Here is a 22946-nt window from a genome sequence, read left to right as displayed (position 1 = left end):
GGCTGCGGGAGTTCTACGATGCTAATTCCATTTCTGATTTGCTTCTGAACCCAAAGGATTTTCCACACACCTTTTAACACTGCCGCATCACTTATAAACTGTTTTTATTTGTTCTTCACACCCTCGGTTTTGGTGGATGCCTCTTCCTTGAGGCGGTCACATTTGGACACCAGCATCTGAGAGCCAGTTGGGTGTAGTGGTTAAGAGCAGCAGGACTCTGATCTGGAGAACTGGGTTTGATTCCCCCTACTCCTCCGCTTGAAGCCACTGGGTGACCTTGGGCCAGTCACAGCTTCTAGGAGCTCTCTCAGCCCCACCCACGCTTTGTAACCTCTTTGAGTGGTTGTCAAGTTGCCCTGATGGGCAGTATATAAATAATGTTATTATTATTTATTATTGTTGTGAGGGTTTGTTGAGGAGGGGCCATGGCTCAGTGGTAGACCATCTGTGTGGCATGCAAAAGATTCTGGGTTCAGTCCCCAGCATCTCCATTTAAAAAAAACAGGTAGTAGGTGAAGAGAAAGTCCTCTCCTTGAGAGTCACTGCCCGTTGGAGTAGCCAGTACTGCACCTGATGTACCAGTGGTCTGATTCGATAAGCTTCATGTGTGTTCATGTGTCCCCTGGAAGGAGAAACCTGAAGAGAAATGCCTTTCCGCTTGGGAAGAGGCAAAAGCTTTTGGTGTGAGAAAACAGGCCTGCTGAATGTCAGCAGAACAGAAGGCTGCAATGATGTCGTCGTCTTCACTTTGTCACCACCCCGAAACATCAGAGTGAAATGCCCAAAGGACTGCCTGCCAAAAATGGGCCGTTCTCATGGCTGGGAGGCTTTGCTGGCAGTCGCTGAAGAGAACGTTCTGTGGGGCCAACATTTAAGTCTCTCCACGCACCCCTCCTGCGCTTCCCCCCAACCCATCTCTCCAAGCAAGGCTGCCATTGAAATGAAAGGGATTTTTTGTCCATGCAAGGCAGTTTGGGGGGCTCAGGCCACACGTATTAGATTCCAACCGGGTCTGCAAAAAAAAGGGATGAATCTCCAACATTTTTGAAAGACAGTTCACAAGTTTCCCTTTCCAAATTTGAAAGATTGGTGAATGATATACAAAGGGAATAAAATAGAAATGGTGGGGGGCAAACTTGCCCCCACTGTGGCAGAACTCCCTGTGATTTTAGTGCCATAGGATAACAGCCTGGAATGGACAATGGAAGTTAGCTTTTGCTAGCTTTTCAAATGAAATTCTCCATACCCCACCCCAGCTCAAACAAAAAAAGCTTATAGAAACTGTCCCCCCCCCCATCTTTCAAGCCATTGAATATTCCATTCTGTCTCTTCAACGATTCACGCTTTGGCAGAAAATTAATAAATCATAGCCCATTCTTGGGCATTTATTACCAAAACTGAATGCTCATTTTATACATGGATCGATATGAGTGGGCACCGAAGGACACTGCTCCCAGGCCCCCAAAGCTGTTTCAGACCCCCAGGATTTCTTGATGTGCTGGCTTATCCATGAAACAGTTTCATTCAAAGGAGGAAGGGAAATTTAGTAAGTGAGCAAGAGTGTAGTGCCCAGCTTTTTCAACGCGAGTGTGTGGGTGTTTATAAAATACATGTTAGTTTCAGGTGGGTAACCCTATTGGTCTTGAGTAGAAGAGCAAGATTGAAGTCCAGTAGCACATCAGAGAACAACAACTAAATGTCTGTGTGTTTATAAAGTAAGTGTGGAATTGGAGTATAGTGATAGGCTGTGAAAGAAAGAAAGAAAGAAAGAAAGAAAGAAAGAAAGAAAGAAAGAAAGAAAGAAAGAAAGAAAGAAAGACTAACTCTCTCAACTTTGCTCGAGGGCGGTCCAAGCCTTTTTGGCAGCTCTGGTCTGTCTTCAGGATGTCTGAAATAGACCCTGAATAATGAAAGAGGAAGGAGGCGGGGGAGAAGGGAGCGCTCCTGCATGGCCACTGCGGAAGCCTGCCGATGCAACGGAGGTGTTGGGGGTTGCAGCGGCTCCTTGGGGGAGGAGGGGAGCGAGAGGCCAGCGGAGGGTCAGCGGAGGGGGAGCGAGGAGTGCTCGGGGCCGCGCCGCCGCCGGGGAGGGCCGGCTGGGCTCGGCTGCCCCAGCGGGTGGGAGGGGCGCGGCGCCGCGCTCTCGCCAGCCCTCTGATGGTCGCGGGGAGCGGAGCGGCTGGCGCGGCGGCTGCGCCTCTCCCCCTTTGCGCTCGCCGAGCGGCTGGCGATGGCTCGAGTTACACCATTTGCCGGGCTCGTCGGGGCTGACTTGCTGCCGGTGCGCCCGGGCGCCGCGGCGAGCTTTGGCCGGCGGAGGAGCAAGAGGAGCGCGCCGGACTCCCGCCGGGCCATCGGCTCTTGAGCGCGGCGGTCCTGCGCCGGGCTCCCCCGTCTCCCCTCCCGCTTTCTCGGAGGTAGGAGCTGCATTTCGACTCCCCCTTCTCCGTCTCCAGTTTTCGCTCGGCCAAATCCGAGCCGCAGCGAGCGGCAGGCAGGCAGGCGAGCGCCCCCGCTGGGCTCCCGGCGGTTCCCCCTTCGCAGGACGGCGGTCCGTTTGCAGAGGCTCCGGCGCGGAGGGGACTCGTGCGTGGCCCGCAAAAGGTGGATTTTTGCGTTGTGAGCCTGGGCTCCTCGGTTGCGCAGGCTGCGTCGCGCTCGGTTGGCAACGGTTCGGCTTTTTGGTTCTGAAGGCTGTTGCAGAGCGGCGAGGGACGGCGGCGGCCACGCGTGGCTTCTCCACTCGCGCTTGGGCGTCTGCACGCGTGTGCATGTGTGAATGCGCCGGGGTTAATGGAACAGATGGAGATCGCGCTGGCCGGATTGCAGAAGAAAGAAACGTCCGAGGTGGAGGTTTGGTTTGGAGTTTTTCCTTGGGGGGGGGGGTCACAACGATTATGTTTGCAAAGGGGCGATTTGGGGGGGTCCGTCTTTTAGAAGCTAGTAGAGAGGAGGACAGCTGTGATGGTTTGGGGTGTGGGGGGTCGTATGTGCGCGCGTGCTTGTTTGAGGTTTTACCCCGTGGCAGCGGTGAGGGGTGGCGGGAGCGACCTGGGAATGTCGCACCAAAGGAGACCAGGTGCGGGTTTGCGCCGGTGACCGCTGCGGGTATCGGAAGCAGGTACTTCGGGGGGGGGGCAGATTCTCTGCAGTCGGGGCTGGTAATTTCTCAAGATGCGCTTGGAGACCATGCCCCTTTCTCTGCCTGTGGCCCTACTGGAGGGCTTCGGGGGGCGGGTTGACACTTTGCACATGCTCAGGCGCCTGTGTCTCGCATCGTTTGTCCCGGAGTGTTGCAGAGTGCCTTTTAGTGCGTACATCTCGGTTTCAATAGTATTTGCATGTGTGGACTGCTTGGAGTCCCCAGTGTGGGGTGTAGGAAGAGTTAAACAAATAATCCCTGAGAAGGTGGCCCACCTGTAAATTCGAGCCGCCTGGTGTAGCCCGGTGGAGGAAGAGGATCCTTGACAGGCCGTGGAGGGGTCCCGAGCCCTCTCGCTCCCTTCCTCCCTGAAGCGCTTCTCGGCTGGGAAAGAGGGTGTTAATTAACGAGCAGGCCTTGAGATGGGGGGAGGCTTTGGAAATTGCAGGCAACCTTCCCGACAAGCTGTCTGCAAGAATCATGGGTCGCTGGCAGGGGGCTTTCTTTCTCTCTCTCTCTCTCCCTCCCTCTCTGTAGACGCAGTCCTGGTAGTCGCTGGGAACTTTCTCTTGCTGGGGAAGTAATAACAACAATAGTGTAAAAAAAAAAATCAAATCTCTGCCATTCGCTTGGGCCATCCCATTTTCACAAAGCACCCAAATAGTCATTTGGGGACGGTAATGATTTCAGTGGCAGGTCTGAGAGCATCAGTACACCCCTTGCCCCTAGCACGTTCATTATCATTGCCAGAGATTCCCCCCCCCCCCCGGAAATTGGTAGAGCGATTGCACAGGAGCAGAGGGGATCGGCCCCTGTGGTGTGCCAGAGGTCCTTGGAGATGCATCCTTCATATTGTGAAATGGTGTAGTGGGGGGGGGGGGTAGAATATGTCAGTGCAGCCATTGATTCTCACTAGGAATCTGGAGCTGGTCGTTGGGGGGGGGGGAGAATACCCTCCACCCAGCCTCTAAGTGCTGCTAACTAAAAGCTGCATGATTTAGTGGCTGGCCTTGGCAGACCGAGCCTGGTGCCTCCAGCCCCCCCCCCCCCCCCCCGTAGTAGCCAAGCTCTGGGAGATAGAGGGAGCTGTATTTCACGCTCCCCATCAATTATGGATGGAAACAAACAAGGGAGTCGCTTCTGAATTAGCCCTGTGCCGTGGCAGGGGCTGGCACCCCCCCACCCCTTCATCCTCACCTCCCGATGAAAGCAAGGTTTTGTTAAAATGCAGAGGAGTGTAACTTTCTTTCTCCCCCCCTTCCTTCTGTGCCTCCCCCTCCCCTTTTTTGCTTTCTCTGTCCAGAATGGCAAACCTGACACCGCTGCTTTCACAGAGTAATTAGGAAAGGTTTAAAGAAAGTTCCACCTGCTCCCCTCCACCCACCCATCTCCTTTCATAATTTATAAATCTTGGATAGATAAGCTAGATCATCCAGCCGTTCCTAAATGGAGACTGTTTCCTTGTGTGTTAAAAGAGTTCCCCTTTCAATTGATCTAAGAAGCCCAGCAGAAGGGATGGAAATGTTGCATTGAAATGGGGAGGGGGGGATTTGAGTAAACAAGTTTAGGAATGGGGATTTATGCAAGTTGCCAGATGCTACAAAGGTTTGTTTTTTGTTTGCCGTCTTGCTCCGTGCCTTTCGCAGCTTCGCCACCCTCCCCTAAAGAAATTTCCTGATAGATGTGGATGACATTTTTTCATTTGCAGTGTTGCCATTTCTGCTGAACACTTAAAGCGCCGGCAGTGGCTGTGATGTACACAGACTCCAGCAGATGTCAGAATCAGTGACTGGGGGACCTGGCAGGATCTGACCCCCAGCAAGAGACAGAGACAGAGTGATGGGGTGGGATATATATATATATATATATATATATATATATATATATATATAAGGCTGCACTTGCAAGGAAGCTTTCATAGTAGTAAGCCCATTGAATAACGTGAAACTTACTTCCAAGTAAGCCTTCTTGGGATTGCTCTGTGTGTATACCCACATTACAGCAGAATGTATTTACTTGTTTTTGTACGCGTCAGCAGTAAAGTAACGGGTCATAGTCCATAGGGATGCATGCCCATGTGAATACTCTAGAAATAGTACTCTCTGTGTCCTATGTATTTAAACCCACCAGTTTAAATAGATACACATCCTATATTCCAAGAGTAGCCGCAACAAATTCTGGCTTTCCAAAATGACTTGCCCTGAGAAGTGTCTGTATATAGATTTCTTTGCCAACTTGAGATGTGTTGAAAGTTCTTTGTTTTCTGAAGCAGTGTGCTGATAGAGATTTAAAATTCCGTCGTCATCGTGCTAGATTGGCCAAATTTATGGCATCATTTTCCAAAAAAATTTTGGAGAACGTTTTCACAGAAGTCTCTCAGAAAATGCTTCCATGCTGTACATAGGCAGGATGGGGTTTTTTTTAAAGGGGGGGGGGAGTTGGCTGTTGTCAAAGGCTAAAGAAAGAAAGAGAGGGGGAAGGGGAAAGAGAAAGAAAGAAAGAAAGAAAGAAAAAGAAAGAAAGAAAGAAAGAAAGAAAGAAAGAAAGAAAGAAAGAAAGAAAGAAAGAAAGAAAGAAAGAAAGAAAGAAAGAAAGAAAGAAAGAAAATCCACACTGCTCTAGATATCTGATTCAGTAAATCAAGCTAAATGAAGTTGTACACATACCCATGTTTAATGTGGTGAGTGACAGGCATATTCTGTTCTGTTGGCAGATATTGTATAAACATTTACTCTGGCTCAAATAAATAGAAATTGCCAGATGAGTTCTGTGATTTTTTTTTTTGCCTGCCATAAACTTTAAATGCATTTTATAGGATCTCATAGAAAGCTCGGTTGCTTTTTAAAAAAAATGGAGAGGAAAGATGCTGTCCTAGAAATCCATTAAACATGTAGAATTTAAATGAGTGTTCAAACGGAGAGGTAAGCCAGGGGTTGCTGGAAGCCCTGCTTGCATTTTAGCTACACTGAACATCTACTCATGTCTCTTCCTACCCTACTGTATTCTCAATATCTGTGCTGTTTTTGAGGAGACAGCAGTCCTCTTTTAAACAGCATCTCTACCAGAAAATTTGTGTGTGTGGGGGGGGGGGGGTTCTCTGCCGCTGTTCTGGTAGCCAGCCATCTGGGTGAATGCATCTTGATCCAATCCTCAGTGCACTTAGAGGTGGTCCATTTTAAACGTATAGTACTTTTTTAAAGTGTGATGAGAAGGGTGGTTAATCGTAGCTGTCTTCAACCCCAGCAGATCCCAAATCTGGTAGATGCTGGACGTTGTGTCGTTCAGAGCTCTTCCCATTTCCCTGAAGAGATTTCTGATGAATGTATTGAAATGTGTTGTGCATCAATAACATAAGAATTCAAGATGACAAACAACTGCTTACCGGTTTCAGAAACATTTGTGCTATCTGTGGTGGCGTGGAGTTGATCATGGCTTGAAGAATAGACTCCTTATTTATTTATTTAGTCAGCCTTTCTCACTGAGGCTTGAGGCGGATTACAAAATTGGAAAAACAATACAATAAACAGAAACAACATAAGACACGCAACGAATAATCCGACGACTGGATTGCAAAAATTAGAAAACTGCAGTACAAATAGAATAATACATACAAGTGGTGCAATAGACTGCAACCATATTCCCTGTAAGAAATTTATTTTTATTTATGTTATTTATAGTCCGCCTTTCTCACTGAGACTCAAGGCGGATTACACAGTATGGGTCAGTAGAGTCAGTTTCAAAGACGTTTTCGTGTACGTGCAATAGGGGATATAAATGCATGTTTGCAACTATTTAAAAGGATTTTTTAAAAAGCCTTCTCCTGGCCTACTTCTGTTGACTGCAACCCCTGTTCCCTTTATAACAATGCCCTCCCACAGAAAGACAGACGCGAGAAAGCCTTCCTTGCCTCCTTAGACAGGCCGTTCCATAAAGTGGGAGCCATATTGGAGAATGCTCAGATACAAGTTCAGTAAGTTGATCGTACCCATTTTCCAGCTGTTGTTTCCAGAAGACAGAGCTTAAATTACTGCATGAAATACAGAGTGTCCCTCTGTTTCCAGAGTGGGCAACATTGTTTTGCCACAGATAAGATTAAAGTTCCACCTTTTCTAGTTTTTTTTGTTTGTTTGTTTCCAGCCAGCTGTTCCAGGAAGTTCACAAGTAAGACATGGAGGCACCAACTGCTGGTATATTCCCAGAATCTAGTACTCAGGGGTTGTATCAACTACCTGCTAAAGGTAGTTGATAGATCTGATGTCCATACATTAGTTGTCTGTTTGAAAACCTTCTCGGCTAGTGGCCATTCACACATCTTGTGGCAGTGAGTCCCATAGTTTAATCACGTGCTGATGTGAAACAGTGATTTCTTCTGTCTTGGCCTTCTGCCCATCCATCTTCCTGGTTGACTCTGAAGTCTAGTAGAAAAAATTTCCTTCCTTGGTTGATTTTTACAGAGAAACAAGTCCTTACAGTCTCCTTATAGACCAAAAACTACTTGAGCTCTTCCCTTCTCGTTGACAACCATGTCTAACTATGCGCTGGGCATAGTTAGATTTCTACATTCCGTTCCTGTACTTCGTTCAGCCAAGTTATGAAAGAGGCAGTGTCAAGTATGCGTCCATATAACATGAGAGAAAGGTTTGGATCAGGTTAATGGCAGGTCTATTTCTTAAAACCCTTTCTTATGACCAGGGCTTTTTTTCTGGGAAAAGAGGTGGTGGAACTGAGTGGGTTGCCCTCGGAGAAAATGGTCACATGGCTGGTGGCCCTGCCCCCTGATCTCCAGACAGAGGAGAGTTTAGATTGCCCTCCGTGCCGCTCAGCGGCACGGAGGGCAATCTAAACTCCCCTCTGTCTGGAGATCAGGGGGCAGGGCCACCAGCCATGTGACCATTTTCAAGAGGTACCGGAACTCTGTTCCACCACGTTCCAGTTGGAAAAAAAGTCCTGCTTATGACCATTTTGAGCATTGTTCAGTTGCAGATCCAAAGGACTGCAGAAGTCTGTTGGGGTTGTGGGGGTTTTGGAGGTGGGGGCTTGGCACAATAAAGAGAACAAGAAGGCAATTACATATTTACTCATTCAACATACCTGCGATTCTGGTCTAAAATGTCAACACTCATTTTACGCCTGCAGAAATTAATAATTGACTCCGGGAGCAGTTAAGGAGATTGTAGACTAGGAGAGAGTTTATGCCTGCAGAGAGCTGTGTTAATTTCAGTCTTAAAAGACCTACGTCTAATTAAAACAGCCCAAATGTTGCTTTCATCAAAAAACTATTGGGAGGACAGATGATCTGTCTTTATGCCTCAGATAAGCTGCTGCCGTTGCCGCTAAAATCCATCTAAGCTGTTTTATTAAGTTGTTACTCGTTCTGTGAATAGCTGCCAACTTCAGGCTGAAAAGAAAGCATGTTCAAGTTTGTTCCCATGTCGCATGGAAGAACGGTTCAGTGAAAAATCACATTACCGGCCTTATCATACTCTTTTCAATAGATTGGGGAGGGTCTGTTTTTTCCCAGTCTTGCCTTAATAGTCATTCCAAAACAGCAGTTAACAAATGTTAGTTTCATTGGTGGGGGGGAGGGGGAATAATTTCAAACAAAAGCTAAAATGTTTCATGTCCATAGGCAAAGATCACATCTCAGGCTTTTTGTTTTATGGATAAATTACTACAGATTGGGAGCTTCCACTGAGAAGGTCAGACTGCATGCGGAATAACTGATAATTGTTGCATATTAACCTGAAGGCAGCCTAACTATGCATGCATGTTTATCTTATTTTTGAATTACTTATTTTGAACCTTTCTTTTTGCTCTCAAACAAAGGCAGCCTCAGGGTTGCTTACGAACACTGCAGTTAACAATGTATAATTTTTTCGAAATAAATAATGTATGATTAATAACTAAGACCAATAGGTGCATGCAACATGTACAGAGATGAAAACAAATATCTAAAGACCAAATTGAATACTATATATTGATGAACAATACATACTGTTCAAAAGAGAATGTTTATATGAACTGTGCTGTATATAAAATCTTTATTTATGCTATCAACTTATGTATGTTTTCCAGTGTTTGAGTAAATGTGCATACTGGCTAGTTTGGTAAATATGCACGTTTGCCAGTTTGGTAAATGGGCGCACTTGGCAGTTATTCTGCACATTCTCCAACTGTTTCACAACCTACTTATTTTGTGTGTGTGCATGTGATAGCATTTGAGAGGTGTCCTTATTTCCCTAGCTTTTCTAGTCCGTCCAGCTTTTGTTAACTAAACTAGATTAGCATTTTAACAACCCTGAAGTGAACTCCGGCCATTCTTTCAACTTGGACACTGTTTGTTGCTCATTCATCATCCTGTCTTTGGCCACACCAGGCTACTGGCTCTATAGCCATTTGGAGAAACCATCCAACTGTGAACAATGCAGCTGGCAACAGCGATTCCTCCCTTCTTCCACACCACTGGCAACATTGTCGGCCTATGGTTAACTAAAGTTAACATCCAGAACGGGCAGTTCTTTTTGTTTGGGGGCTGAGTGTTGCCTCAACCTGTGGAGGAGCGGCGGAGAAGGGGGACAAAAAGCACAATGAAATTTTCGGGAGTTGATTTTCAGTCTATGTTTTTAGCCATGGAGGTTTTTTTAAAAACATTCAAATTATTTGAAACAGATTCCCTCTCCTAACTCAAGGTTCAATTTGGAGTTTGTGGCCTTGGTTGGAAAAACGTCAGAGGGGCCTGACTTGATTTAGCTTCCCTGTTCAGACTAGTGTAGAGCACCAAATGGCACATCTTGTTCTCCAGCAGAGTTGGCAAAACTTCTTTGGGATTGCTCCCTACCCTGCGAACTGGACAAGACCACAGGATCTAGAACAGTGGTCTTCAGTTCGTGACTTGGGGCCCTCTGGTGGGCAGTGAAGCCTTGCCAATAGATCTGTCACTTGAGGGTTGCTTTTTGGAAGGACCTGATACACGTACATATGAATAGAAATCCTCTTTTTTGGATGACAGGCGAGACCACTCAGTACTTGAGAGGATTTCATTTTGTGGCGCCTCCCTTTCAGTCATGTGACTGTGATGTTATGTGACTTCCTGTCTTATACTGCTGCTTGGGGGTGGGCTTTAAAGGTGAGTCTTCAGGGGCTGAAGACTACTCCTCTAGAATTTCCTCCTTCCTCTCTTGAGTATAGCAATTCCTTTTTCTCCGGTAGAAGCAGAATGATACTGTATTTTTCAGTCTTTCTCAATTGGAAGGGACTGCCTCCAAACGTCTCCAATGCCTTCTTCCTTCTCTAAAGAAAAGGAGTTTTTGATAAATATATTGTATTGCTCAGGGGTCATTTCGTAGAAAAAGAGCTGGAGGAACTCATTAGCACAGCTCATTAGCATATGCCACACGTCTTGCCATCACTGGAAGTGTGTCATTAGTATAACTGAATTGCATATGCCACACCTCCTGCCATCACCTATTCTGGCTGTTTTGGACCCAATCCTGACCGTTCAGGGCTGAAATTGGGCCCAAAATGGCAAAAAGGGGCTGAAAATGGCTGAAAGAGGGCCCAAAATGGTCAGGATCAGGCTGCTGATGAGCGGGAGAGTGATTCACTTCCCATCAGAGGGCAGATCCGGGCCATTTCGGCCCCAATCCAGGCCAAAACAGGCCCAAAATGGCCGAGAGTCGGGTGGGCGGGGCCACCTGACATGTGACCTCTTTGGGAAACTGCCAGAACTGCGTTCCTGTGTGTTCCCCCTCGAAATGAGCCCTATTGCTTATATTATGTTTAAAGGCTTTCTTTGATGGTTTATAATGTATTTAATTGGTATCCTTCTCTTAATGTGCTTAGGGTGACTTTTTATTGGGAGGGGGTTATTCCCAGATATCCCCACAACAGGGCTAAGCAGCACGGCTGGCAATGCCATCCTCGGCAGAGTTATGCCCTTCTGAATCTGTTGAAGCCACTGGACTTAGAAAGATGCAACTCTGCTTTAGATTGGGAGCAGGATCTTGAAGCCAGGTTTCCCCACTCCAAGGCTAACGAGCTGGTCTGCAGCATAAAACGAAGCCCTGGTTAGTTTTTCCATTTCACATACTGATTTACAAAAAGAAGAGAGCTGATCCGTTTGGAATTAGGGCTATCGCACAGTTAAAGAAATCGTAGTTAGATTTAGTAACTCAGTTAATCAGTTAAATCTCCATAAAATTGCCTATGTGTGGCCAGCCCCCCTCCCCGCTCCAAAAACCCATACTTTGCTTTTAGTTGGTACATTCCTGTGTCATAGCAGGAATTATATTGGAAGATGCATTCTTCCTCCTCTTCTCACAAGTAAGGAAATGCCTCTTTTACAATACCCAAAACGAGTTCTTTGTAAATTAAAAATTGCTGCCTCCTTATACCTTCTTAGCCAGTTAAAATGTTTTGAATCAAATTGATTACTTGATTAAACCTTGCAGTCCTGCTTGGAATTAAGAGTAAATCAAATTAAACCCAGGGTTTAACTGCTTTGGGATTTAGGCTCTAAACCATCAAATATAAACATCCCCCCCACACACACACACATTATAGCATTTAATTCTTAAATCCACTTTTTGCACACTCAATCCATCATACAATTGGATTTAAGCTAGTTAAGCCTCATTGGCTTCAGCCATAAACTTAACCGACCAAGGAGCTGGTACGCTGCACAGCGTAAGTGTTGTGTTTAGATCCAAGAGACCAATTCGGAACCCTGCTCTGCTCAGCCATGAAGTGGCTATTTTACGTTACTCAATATTTATTTTCCATCCACAGCATGCCAGGTGCTTTTCCCAGGGTGTAGAAAATTTTCCCTTTTCAGAGAGTTCACGAAATAAATTGGATGGAGAAAGCCAGGAGAAAGGAGAAAGGTCAGAGAATAAGAGTAAACAAGGGTGGGAAAGAAATCTTAATAATGAATAAATCAGTTTACGGCCAAGTAGGGGAGGCCTAACTGGCTTGTAATTGGGTTGAAAGGCTGCAAACATCTGGTGTAGGCCTCAGCGCTAAAGGTTGTTTCATAGAGCCCCTATGTAGGACTTTGTGAGAATCCTACACAGTTTTAACAATGATGACTATAACCTTATTCTTCACGCATTTCAATGGATCTTCCATGTTGAAGTCACAATAATCCTATATAGTCTTAATACGCGATGACCACTTCCAAGTAGGAATTGATAAGATTTAACATGCGATGTCTTACATCCTTACTGTCATGGGTTGGCCCAGCCCAAGCACAGTAGCCCAAGTCCAGTCCGAAGTCTGAGCACAAGTCCAAAGCCAGTGGTAAGCCCAAAGTCTGAAAGCCAAGTCAGGAGGTCCATACGTGGATCACCGGTTAGTTCAAGGCTACATAGAAACAGAGTCAAGGCGCAGTCCAGTGGTCACAGAACAAGGCAAGGTTCAGTGGTGCAGTCACAGCAGGAACAGGATTCTGACGTGTTGCTTCCAGGTCTTCTGTGGCTGGGTTTTATAGACAGGCTGGGCTTGCAGCCAGCTGCTTGGAAGTTATCCTGTGGTCACTCCTCATCATTCTCAACAAGCAGCTGGTGTCTGGCCAGGAGGTGTGCACTTTGCCACCTCTCCTGCAGCTCCACACGTTGCCTTTGCCTGCTGCACTCTCTAGGTGAGGCTGGAGGTTTGGACATCCTTGGCTGTGCTTCACCAGTGGTGTGGTAGCTGGAGGGTGTTAGTGCCTCTGGCTTGGCTGATGGCTGAGGACTGTGGTCAACCGGTGGCTGAGCTTCACCGGTGGTGTTGGAGCTGCAGGGTGTTGGTGCCTCTGGCTCGGCTGCTGGCCGTGGACTCTGATCCGCCAGCAGCTGTTCCTCCTGATCACCAGCTTCTGCTGAGTCAGGGCTGGCTAGGCTGGTTACACGAGGCTCCTCTCCTCCTGAGGAATCCTCTCTATTACTGAGCTCCATGACACTTTTTCATGAGTTTCCATGCAATCTCAATGTAGGAATTCACAAGGATCCAACATATGAAGACCACAGTCTTATTTCTTCGTGCCTTGGAATTTCCATGTAGGAATTCATGAGATTCCTACATAGATTTAACACACAAAGGCTATATCCTTATTTCTCATGCATTTCCATGGAATTTCCGTGTAGGAGTTCATGAGAATCTTACAGAGATTTAGGATAATCATAATTTCTCTCCCCGCCCCCACTTCCCCCTCCCAATGCAGGCACTGAAAATCAAGGATCGGTTTATTTTATTTATATTTTATTTCATTTATTCCTGCCTTTCTCCCCAGTGGAGACCCAGAGTGGTTTGTATAATTGTCCTGTCCTCCATTTTAACCCCACAATAGCCCTTTGAGGTAGGTTAGGCTGAGAATGTGACTGGCCTACAGTTGCCCAGCAAACTTCCATGGCAGAGCAGGGAATCAAGCCTGGGTTGTTTAGGTCCTAGTCTGCCACTCTAGCCAGAACTCCACACTGTCTCTATTGCAGGCCACACCTGTCACCATCCTTTGATGTGTGCTTGTTAGAAGTGCTCAAAGGTGAGTCCTATGATCACAGAAGACTTCCGTGTAGCCATTTTATAGGGCTTAAAGAACTTCCCTCAGTACAGGCTGTTCCCAGATCAGAGAGTTTTGGGGGCCAGGGGGATGTTAAGAGTCTCTTTTTTATAGTGAGAACTAAGGTTATCGAGATTTATCGTCAGTACCAACACAAAAAAATTAAAATTAACGATGCTGAAAACAGAAGCAAAGAGGCCCAAGACTGTCAGGTGAGGGCTGTATTGTGTCAAAATGTTTACAAACCCTGTAAATGAAATGAATCCCTGGAAAGCTTTGATTTATGCCTTCAAGGGCACAGGCACGATTACCCTTGGACTTTCTGACCTTAGTAGCACGAGTGCCTCCCGTTTGCAGGCATAAAAATCACCCTTGCCTAATGGCCACTTACTGAAGCATGTCGTTCTCTCCCCCGTCCGTTCCCCTTTCCGTTATCAACTAGATCCACAACCTAGTTAAGCGGTTGGTACCTGGAAGTCAGCCAATTGAAGGCAATTGGACTGAACTGTACAAACAAATGACTTGGGTTACAAGAGGCTGGGGAGTGAGTGTGTGTGTGAACTGCCAGTCAAGTCCTTTCTTCAGAAGGAATAATTTTGTCAGCTTAGTCCTGCTGCACAACCCCAAGCAATTCTGCCCTGGAACATATTCCAGGCACTCCCTCTAGTTAGGTTCTCTTCAGAGCCGCCAAACAAATGGCCCTTATCGCTCCTGCCAAGTGGACCTCTGCACATGGGCGATATGGGGACTTGTTTCCCTCACCTTGGCACTTGAAAGATCTGCTGCAGACCCTTTTCCCTGCCCCCTAGAGAAGGCCTCCCGCCACCTCCACAGTGAGTGGAATAAATCAGCCACTCACAGGGGCGAGGGGTCTGGCTGCAGATCTGCTTGTACTGCGGGTGAGGTAAATGCTCGGCAGCTGCATCCAGGAAGCTCACAGCCGGAGGCTAGGAACAGGCTAGGAATTCTGGATGCTCTCATTTTGGAGCCCTCAGCACAGGTAAACTGGCCTCCTGTCCTAAACTGATCAACAGAGTTATAATTTAGGCTTGCTGTATGGAGTCCAGACTTATTCCAGCAACTGGTCTCAAAGATCCTAAGCCGGAGAACATTTGCGCCAAGTCTCAGTTCAGGGGTGGCCACCCATGTTGTGTCATTATTCACGTGACCCAACTCATTAAGACGTGATTCGTGATACAGACTGTGTTGTGGAGCTTCAGTGTTCTCCCAAAGGTTCAAAATCTGAAGAGGGTTCCCTAGACTCATATGATGAAACCTAGTTGAGAAAAGGAACTCTTAACTAATAATAATAACATTCGATTTATCCTCGATTATTAACATTCCATTTATCCTAAGGGAAAGTCTGAGAAGCAGGAGGGCTTGTTGTTGGCCAGGGTGCCAGCAAGAAGGGAGTGAGAAGAGAAACATCTTTTGTCAGCAGTTTAGCATCTGTGCTGTTTCAGATACTCTGTAAACCTCAGGGCTTGGCCAGAGGATTTTTGACCCTTTGGCTCTGCAGACATTGTCTTCAGATGAGGTAGCCAACGAGACCAAGACTGGACCAAGATGTAGCTATTTGTTATTAACTTGATCATTTATATTGAGGGGAGGTCCTGTTGTAAGCTGCATTCAGTCCTTGTGGAGATAAAAGCGGGGTATACATTTTATTTTTATGTACGTTATTTAGAGTCCACCTTTTCCACTGAGACTCAAGACAGATTACTTTACAAGGCGGATAAGTAAAACGAATGCATAAGCAAGGAGCTAATGTCCCACTCCTCTTCTTCCTGATGATCCTGTCCTCGGTTGTGGTGGGTTTGAAGTTCAAAGTAGATGTGATGGAAACCACAGACCACCCAGTATTTCCTCTAAAAGCCGGACTGATATCTTTGAGGTTGCGGAAGAGAGATGGGCTTAAAACTTGCTATCCCTTGCACAGTTTTGCTAACTAGATGAATTTGTGGAGGATAAATCTATCAGTGGCAACTAGCCATGGTGACTAACAGAGAACCTCTACATTGAGACAACATCAGGGGAAGGCCTTGCTATCTGTGCCTAGTTGGCTCTCCAGAGTAACTAGTCGGCCACAGTGCAAAACAGGATACTGGACTCGATACTGGTCCAGTCCAGCAGGACTCTTCCCATGTTCTTAATCAAAACCAGGTTTCCTGGTTGTTGGAGTTTGTCTTAGAGTTTGGAGAAATCAGTATTAATTCCAAGCCATTGTGTGTGTGTGTGTTGAGTTGAATTGATATGTTCCTGATACAGGATTTTTTGCCTGATATTTCTCTCCCCTTTGTATCTCTTGCATGCATAATGCTACAGTCTTGTATTAATGTTGGAACACTGATACAAGACATGCTGAAAAGAAAAATAATTTAGAAGGAGATATTACTCTCTCACAGAAGACCTATAACAGCATGGGGAAGGCAGTTTTGATTAATGAAACGGGGTGGGGGGTGCGGAAGTTCAAGCCCAGCTGCTCTTCTCTACAAACTGTACCAACTGAAAGCCAGTTTGGTGTAGTGGTTAAGAGCACGGGACTCTAATCTGGAGAGCCGGGCTTGATTCCTCACTTCTCCACTTGAAGCCAGCTGGGTGACCTTGGGTCAGTCACAGCTCTCTCAGAGCTCTCTCAGCCCCACCCACCTCACAGGGTGTTTTGTTGTGGGGAGAATAATAACATACTTTGTAAACCGCTCTGAGTGGGTTTTAAATCATCCTGAAGGGTGGTATATAAATCGAATGTTGCTGCTGCTGCTGTTGTTACTATTATTCAGCTTTAAAAGATGATTGGAAGGTCCCATCATGCATCTTCTAACATGCCATTTGACTCGTCATCCGTGACCATTTGGGGAACCAGTGTAGCTCCAAAGCAGCAGATACATTTAATTTTCTGTGTGCTTTCAAATCTCTTTCTCACGAGTAACTGTTTTAAGGTTGAGGGGCTGCCATCAAGTTGCAGCTAACTTAGGTTGACTCCATCAAGGGGTTTTCAAGCCAAGAGAATAATAGAGGTGGTTTGCCGTTCCCTGCCTCTGCGTAGCAGCCCTGGAATTCCTTGAAGGTCTCCCATCCAATTACTAACCAGGGCTAATCCTGCTTAGCTTCTGAGATCTGACAAGATTTATCTAGCCTGGGCTATCCAGGTCAGGGCAAGTATTTTGTATACCCACATCTGTGACTGCTGTAATCTTATGATGGAGGGTAGGGAAAGATATGGGGATATACCATGCTGTGGCATAGCAGTTAAGTAGTTGGGCTGCAAATCAGCACTCTGTTGGTTCGATTCCCACTACTGCCAACTCAGCAGGTGGCCTTGGGTGAGCTATTCTTCTCAGCCCCAGCTCCCCAGCTGTATTGTGGGGATAATAATAACACTGACCTTGTTCACCACTCTGAGTGGGGCACTAATCTGTCCAGAAGGGTGGTTATATAAGCAGACTGTTGTTATTGTTGTTATCGTTATCATTGGTCTTAGATGTAATTTATCTGTTAATTTAAACACACAAAGCTTCCTTATACTAAATTACAGTACTGGTCTATCAAGCTCAGTGTTATGTACTCTTATTTACTTCATTTATACCCCGCTTTTCTCCCAAATGGGGATCCAAAGCTGCTTACATTATTCTCTTTTCCTTCATATTATCCTCACAACAACCCTGTGAGGTAGGATAGGCTCAGAGTGTATGTCTGGCCCAAAGCTCTGTGAGCTTCCATGGCTGAGTGAGGCTTAAAATCTGGAACTTCCAGATCCTAGTCCAACACTCTGGCCACCACATCACATCAGTTCCAATGTCCCTCCAGAATCACAGGTGGAAGTCCTTTCATGTCACCTGCTGCCTGATCCTTTTAACTGGGGGATTAAACCTGGGACCTTCTCCATGCAAAGCTTGCGTTCTTCCACTGAGGCGCATCCTCTCCTTGAGTTACAAATTTATGAGTCGCTTTTTTGTCTGACTACTTTCAGTGCTGTGTTTGTCGATTTTTATTGTTTTGGGTTATTGGGGGTGTATTTTAACTGACACTGTAACCCACCTTGAGTCCTTTGAGGAGACCATGAGAATATATCGGGTGGGACAATCTATTGCAAAGCCTGAGTCTCTGAATTTCCATGGGTACACATTTTTCAAGTGCTAAAGCAGGGAAACATCCCCATACTGAAACGGCTGCAGTCCTCTGTGGTGTCCCAGGTGTTTTCAGAGGAGACAAGCCAGGTCAGATGCACATTACTGGTTCACATTCTCAAATTGGTGCTTATCCGATCCCAAGGCTCTCTATACCAGCCAATCGATGCCTCTGGTCAGACCTGCTGACTGCTGTTTAGATTGTATTGTCCCAATGCACAAGGCGATGGACCAGAGTTGCACGGGGCATACCCCAGTGATGTGGACACCAATGCAAATTAAATTTGGCTTAGAGAGCAGGTCACCATAGTGCAGGACATATGTCAAAAGGTGAAAAAACATGCACAGTCTTCTGTGGCCTGTAATCTAAAGTTCACATGGAAACAAAGGAAAGGAAAGACAAAAATATAATCATGAAAAAACCCAGACATTGCACAGATTCAGGTGTAGCTTACTATGAGGACTGCTAGAGGATGGAAGACAGCAAACCAGAGTCCATAGAAGGGAATGCATAATGCATTAGGAGTAAAAAACCAGACGTTGAAAGGGGCAAGTACAGAGACCACAGTGAATTTATGTTCAACTTAAAAGGACAAGTCATCGCTACCAAACCGGATACATTCTTACTGCAGTTCAGAATATTTCTGAGTAGACATGCTTGGGATCTGGGTGACAGAATGAAAAGTTGTTGAGGAATGAATAAGCAAGGAAGCAGGGCTCATTTCGAGGGGGAACACCGTTCCAGCAGTTTCCCAAAGAGGTCACATGTCAGGTGGCCCCACCCACCTAACCCTCGGCTATTTTGGGCCCGTTTCAGCCTGAATTGGGGCTGAAACGGCCTGGATCAGGCCTCTGATGGGTGGTGGATCACTCTCCCACTCAGCAGCGGCCTGATCCTGACCATTTTGGGCCCCTTTTTGGCCATTTTCAGCCCCTTTTTGCCATTTTAGGCCCAGTTTCGGCCCTGAATGGCCAGGATTGGGTCCAAAACAGCCAGGATAGGTGATGTCAGGGGGTGTGGCATATGCAAATCGGTTATGCTAATGACACACTTGCGGCGATGTCGGGGGTGTGGCATATGCTAATGAGCTATGCTAATGAGTTCCTCCAGCTCTTTTTCTACGAAATGACCCCTGCAAGGAAGAATAGGTTCAGTAGCCATGTTGGTCTGCAGTAGAAGAACAAGGTTTGAGTCTAGTAAAGACCCATCAGATTTCCAAGGAACTAGCTTTCACAGTCAAGCTCCCTTCTTCAGAGTAGATGACAAGGGGGGAAGAGTAGATGAGTTTACAGGCAGAAATGAAGGCAAGCGTTGATGGTGAGTGTTTCTTTGGTGAAGCTGTTTCTCATTAGGTAAACTTCTGTTTGGCTTGTTTTAAGTTCCTCTCCCTATAAAGAACTTCAGGAGGCAGGATGGAAAGGTTGCCTGAGATTCACTGCCAGTCAGAGCAAGCGGCTGTGGATTAGATGGATCAGCTCAGTAGCTCTGTTGAGGTTCATGGTAGTCGCAAACCTGGCTTGCAGACTCCCTCCTTCATAAAAACATAATTGGTGCCCTGATGGATCAGACCAGTAGCCCGTCTGGTCCAGCATTTTTTTTAAAAGAAAATTTAATTTAAAAAGAAAAGATGAAGAAAGTGCATAATAAAAGGTTACACGAACACTACATTAGAGATTAAGTTGAGACTTAAACAATCTTATATAAACAACACATTTGAACATAGTTTAAGAATTGTACAGCCCTGCATTTGAAATTATTAGTGATTCCGCACACGTTGGATAATGCACTTCCAATCCTCTTTATAGATCATTTGGAACGGATTTTTTTGTATGCGGAACAAAAAATCCACCTCAAACGATTGATAAAGCGCATTGAAAGTGCATTATCCAACGTGTGCGGAATCAGCCTATTATGTTGAACTAGTAAAGAATACATTCAAAATTTGCCTCCAGGGCCACTGTGTGAAACAAGATGCCTGACTAGTTCTGACAAGTCTGGTCGAGCATCTTGTTTCACACAGTGGCCCTGGAGGGCCCACTGATAAGATATCGAGTCCCCCTGAATTAAAGACTTCCTCATTTTGGAAGTCTTCAAATCCCAGTGTTCAGGATGTAGAAGCGCGGACACCTGCACCAACTGAATTTGTTTCTTTACCACAAACCTAGGATTCTAAACCAAGACTACGATATGGTTTAGAATCCTGATTCGTGAGCATAATAATAATAACAACAACAACATTCGATTTATATACCGCCCTTCAGGACATCTTAATGCCCACTCAGAGCAGTTTACAAAGTATGTCATTATTATCCCCACAACAATAATCACCCTGTGAGGTGGGTGGGGCTGAGAGAGTTCCAGAGAACTGTGACTGGCCCAAGGTCACCCAGCTGGCTTCAGCGGAGGCATGGGGAATCAAACCCGGCTCTCCAGATTAGAGTCCCGCACTCTTAACCACTACACCAAACTGGCTCTCATGAGACAAACACCAGTTTGAGGCAGTGACATCCAGACGTCACCGGAAGCTGGAGCAAAATTCAAGTCCAGTAGTGCCTTAAAGGAGAGGAAAGGCGGCATGGTATAGCCGAATTGGATCTCGGAAGCTAAACATGGCGAGTGCTTGGAAGGGGACCACCCAGGAAGACTTTGCAGGGGAAGGCACTGGCAAACCACCTCTGTTTCTCACTTGCCTTGAAATCCTTTTGCTGGGGTTGCCATAAGTCAGTTGGGTCTTGATGCCACTTTACCCACACACAGCACTTTAAAGACCCACAAGAATCCCAGGGTATAGGCTTTCAAGAGGCATCAGATACAGGGAACTGGAGTGGGTTGAAGACTTTCCAGATCAGGAATCTTTCTGTTGCACCCTGCACGCAAGGGGAGGAGGCAGGGAGTTTGCGAGCACAAGGCAAAGCCAGGTTCAAGCTTGTCACAAACAGACTTTATATATAGGCAGCATAAGGCATGTCCTAAAGATAAAAGGAATTTAAAGACACCAGTGAAGTCAGAGAACAGGAGGGCAGAAGGCAATGGGGGGGAGGGAATACTAGACTCGAAATATAATTACACGTTTTAAGAGAGATTCTCAAAAATTAAAATAGTCAGTGGCACTTGGGGTCTATTAAAAGTGTTAATTAGAGCTAAGCTGGGTTTTAAAAATAAGCAAAAAGGATATAATTTTGCTCTACCTGCGTTCACATTTATACAGCACTGAAATAACTACTTGGACACACAAATGCCAAGAAGAGAACAGGCTTGGCATTGTTCAGAAGTGGCACATTCACTCCCCAGGACTGGATAATCAGCGAGCCAGCATGGACTCGCTTTACACAGTGGGCAAAATGCCAGTGTTGGCCCTGACTGCCAAGGTAGCTGGTCACAGTTGTTTTGCCACCTGGAGAAAGAGATCTGTTATAAGGTGTGGTGGGGGTGGTAGTGTGTGTGTGTGTGTACGGGAGAGAAATCAGTAGAAACCACCCATGTGAAAGAGGTCAAGGGAAAAATCCGAATTGCTGATGCTCTGTCAATGGAACAATATAAAATCTTCCGTCTCACAGACTCTAATGGTTTCCTTCAGATTGCAGAGATCGGCTGCTCAGGAATGATTTTCTTTTTCCTGCAACATGGGTGTGCATCCAAGATAAAGCCATGGCAAAAACAACTCATTTCTAACGATTTTGCTGACTCAGTCGCGCTCTTTCATAATGGGAAGTGTTGTGCCAATATTTTCTTCCATATGTCTTCGGACATAAGGGTAGTCTAGAACAAGGGCAATCAGAATGCATGTGGCAGAGCTTAATTGGATTCCCTGCAGGAGCCAAGTTGAAAGGGTTTTTTCTTTAGATTGAGGATTTCACAGATGTATTGTTGAAAGATGTTTAGTAGCCTTCAAAGCCCAGGATCTTAAGTTGGGGGATAGAAATGGGCACGAACTATAAAAAAAATGAACCGTGCGATTTGTGATTCGTCGCATTTCACGAACCATGAACTTTCACAAACCAGTTCTTTTGGTTCATGAAAGTATCACATCCAGGTCAGCAAATCGTCACTTCCGGGCCAACAGAAGGCCACTTCTGGGTCAGCAGAAGGTCTGCAGGAAGTCCATCCCCTGTTGCCTAGGAAACTGATTGATCGGTGCCAGGCCATTTGTAGTGACGAAACAAACCAAATGAACCAAAAACCCAAACCAAACCAAAGAACAAACCAAACGAACCAGCCTAAAGTTTGTGGCAGTTCGTCAGAAATGGGCTCTGACGAACTGCCGAGTCACGAACCGGCCTAGTTCGTCATGAACTTTGGTTCGTATTTCGGTTTGTGCCCATCTCTGTTGGTGAACATAAGAGTCAGTTGTGTGACTCTATAAGCTATGGATTCCAGGTAGACACACAAACACGTGTCGTTACTTTTACAGTCATTTAATAAATAATTGTAGACACGTACTCTCCTTTCACCATCACATCTGCCTTGTTTAAAGTCTGTTAAATATATGGTTTACATTGAATCCAAGTGAATAAGTTCTTAATAGACCTGTTATATGAGCCTGGGCTTTTGTCTGCCTTCCTTTTGCAGGTAATTAAAGCTGGGCATGGGCAAGAAGCATGAGCCGAAGGGCTGTTGGACCTTAGCCTGAGGTTCTCAGCCTGTGGCCTTGCGTGACCTGCCCCCATGTGGTCAGTGGATGTGAATCTGTTTAGAATTGTGCTGCTAGTGTCTTTGTGTACTTAAATAGTATTTTGTTCACTTAAATTGTTTGAATTGTATTTTGTGAACTATTTTGGGGTGCCAATTGAGGAGAAAGGTGAGATAGAAAATGTGTTTATTAATGAATTAACAAGAACAATGAACAGTTAATAAAGTCTGCTGTGCTACATGGCCATGCTTTTTCTAGCCCAGGTGGGGAGTTAGGAGTTTGAATGCTTGCCAATGCAAAAGACCGCCTTCTACATAGAAATCTAGCATGTTAGGGAAAGACTTTCAGCCTAGTTTAATAAGTTATTTTTCTCTATTTTTTGTTGTTGTTTTCCTAGCAAAGCATATGGATATGAAACCTTCCATCTCCAGGGAAAGCATTACCCCCTGATTCTGCAGGTGAACTAAAAAGGCCTTTAAGGGTGCAATGATGTCCTTTCAGGAAGAAAT

The 22946-nt window shown here is 45.8% G+C and overlaps 1 protein-coding gene across 11 annotated transcripts in view; it reads left to right on the top strand.

Annotated features, from left to right (window-relative positions):
• The first annotated feature begins 2204 nt into the window (after positions 1-2204).
• SEMA6D (semaphorin 6D) overlaps positions 2205-22946 on the top strand; it is an 82916-nt gene continuing 62174 nt past the window's right edge. For 4 of the 11 annotated variants that reach the window (XM_055002346.1, XM_055002340.1, XM_055002341.1 and 1 more), the window contains exon 1: positions 2206-2853. In XM_055002346.1, the coding sequence (XP_054858321.1) occupies positions 2772-2853 (82 nt within the window). In that variant the 5' untranslated portion in view covers positions 2206-2771. Of the gene's footprint in view, positions 2854-22946 lie in introns of all 11 variants that reach the window. The other 7 variants (XM_055002339.1, XM_055002338.1, XM_055002343.1 and 4 more) reach the window with 7 other exon arrangements.

The sequence above is a fragment of the Eublepharis macularius genome, chromosome 18 (genome assembly GCF_028583425.1).
Source record: "Eublepharis macularius isolate TG4126 chromosome 18, MPM_Emac_v1.0, whole genome shotgun sequence".
Taxonomy (NCBI): Eukaryota; Metazoa; Chordata; class Lepidosauria; order Squamata; family Eublepharidae; genus Eublepharis; species Eublepharis macularius.
The sequence above is the reverse complement of the archived record's forward strand: the minus strand, read 5'-3'. Positions and strand labels throughout refer to the sequence as shown.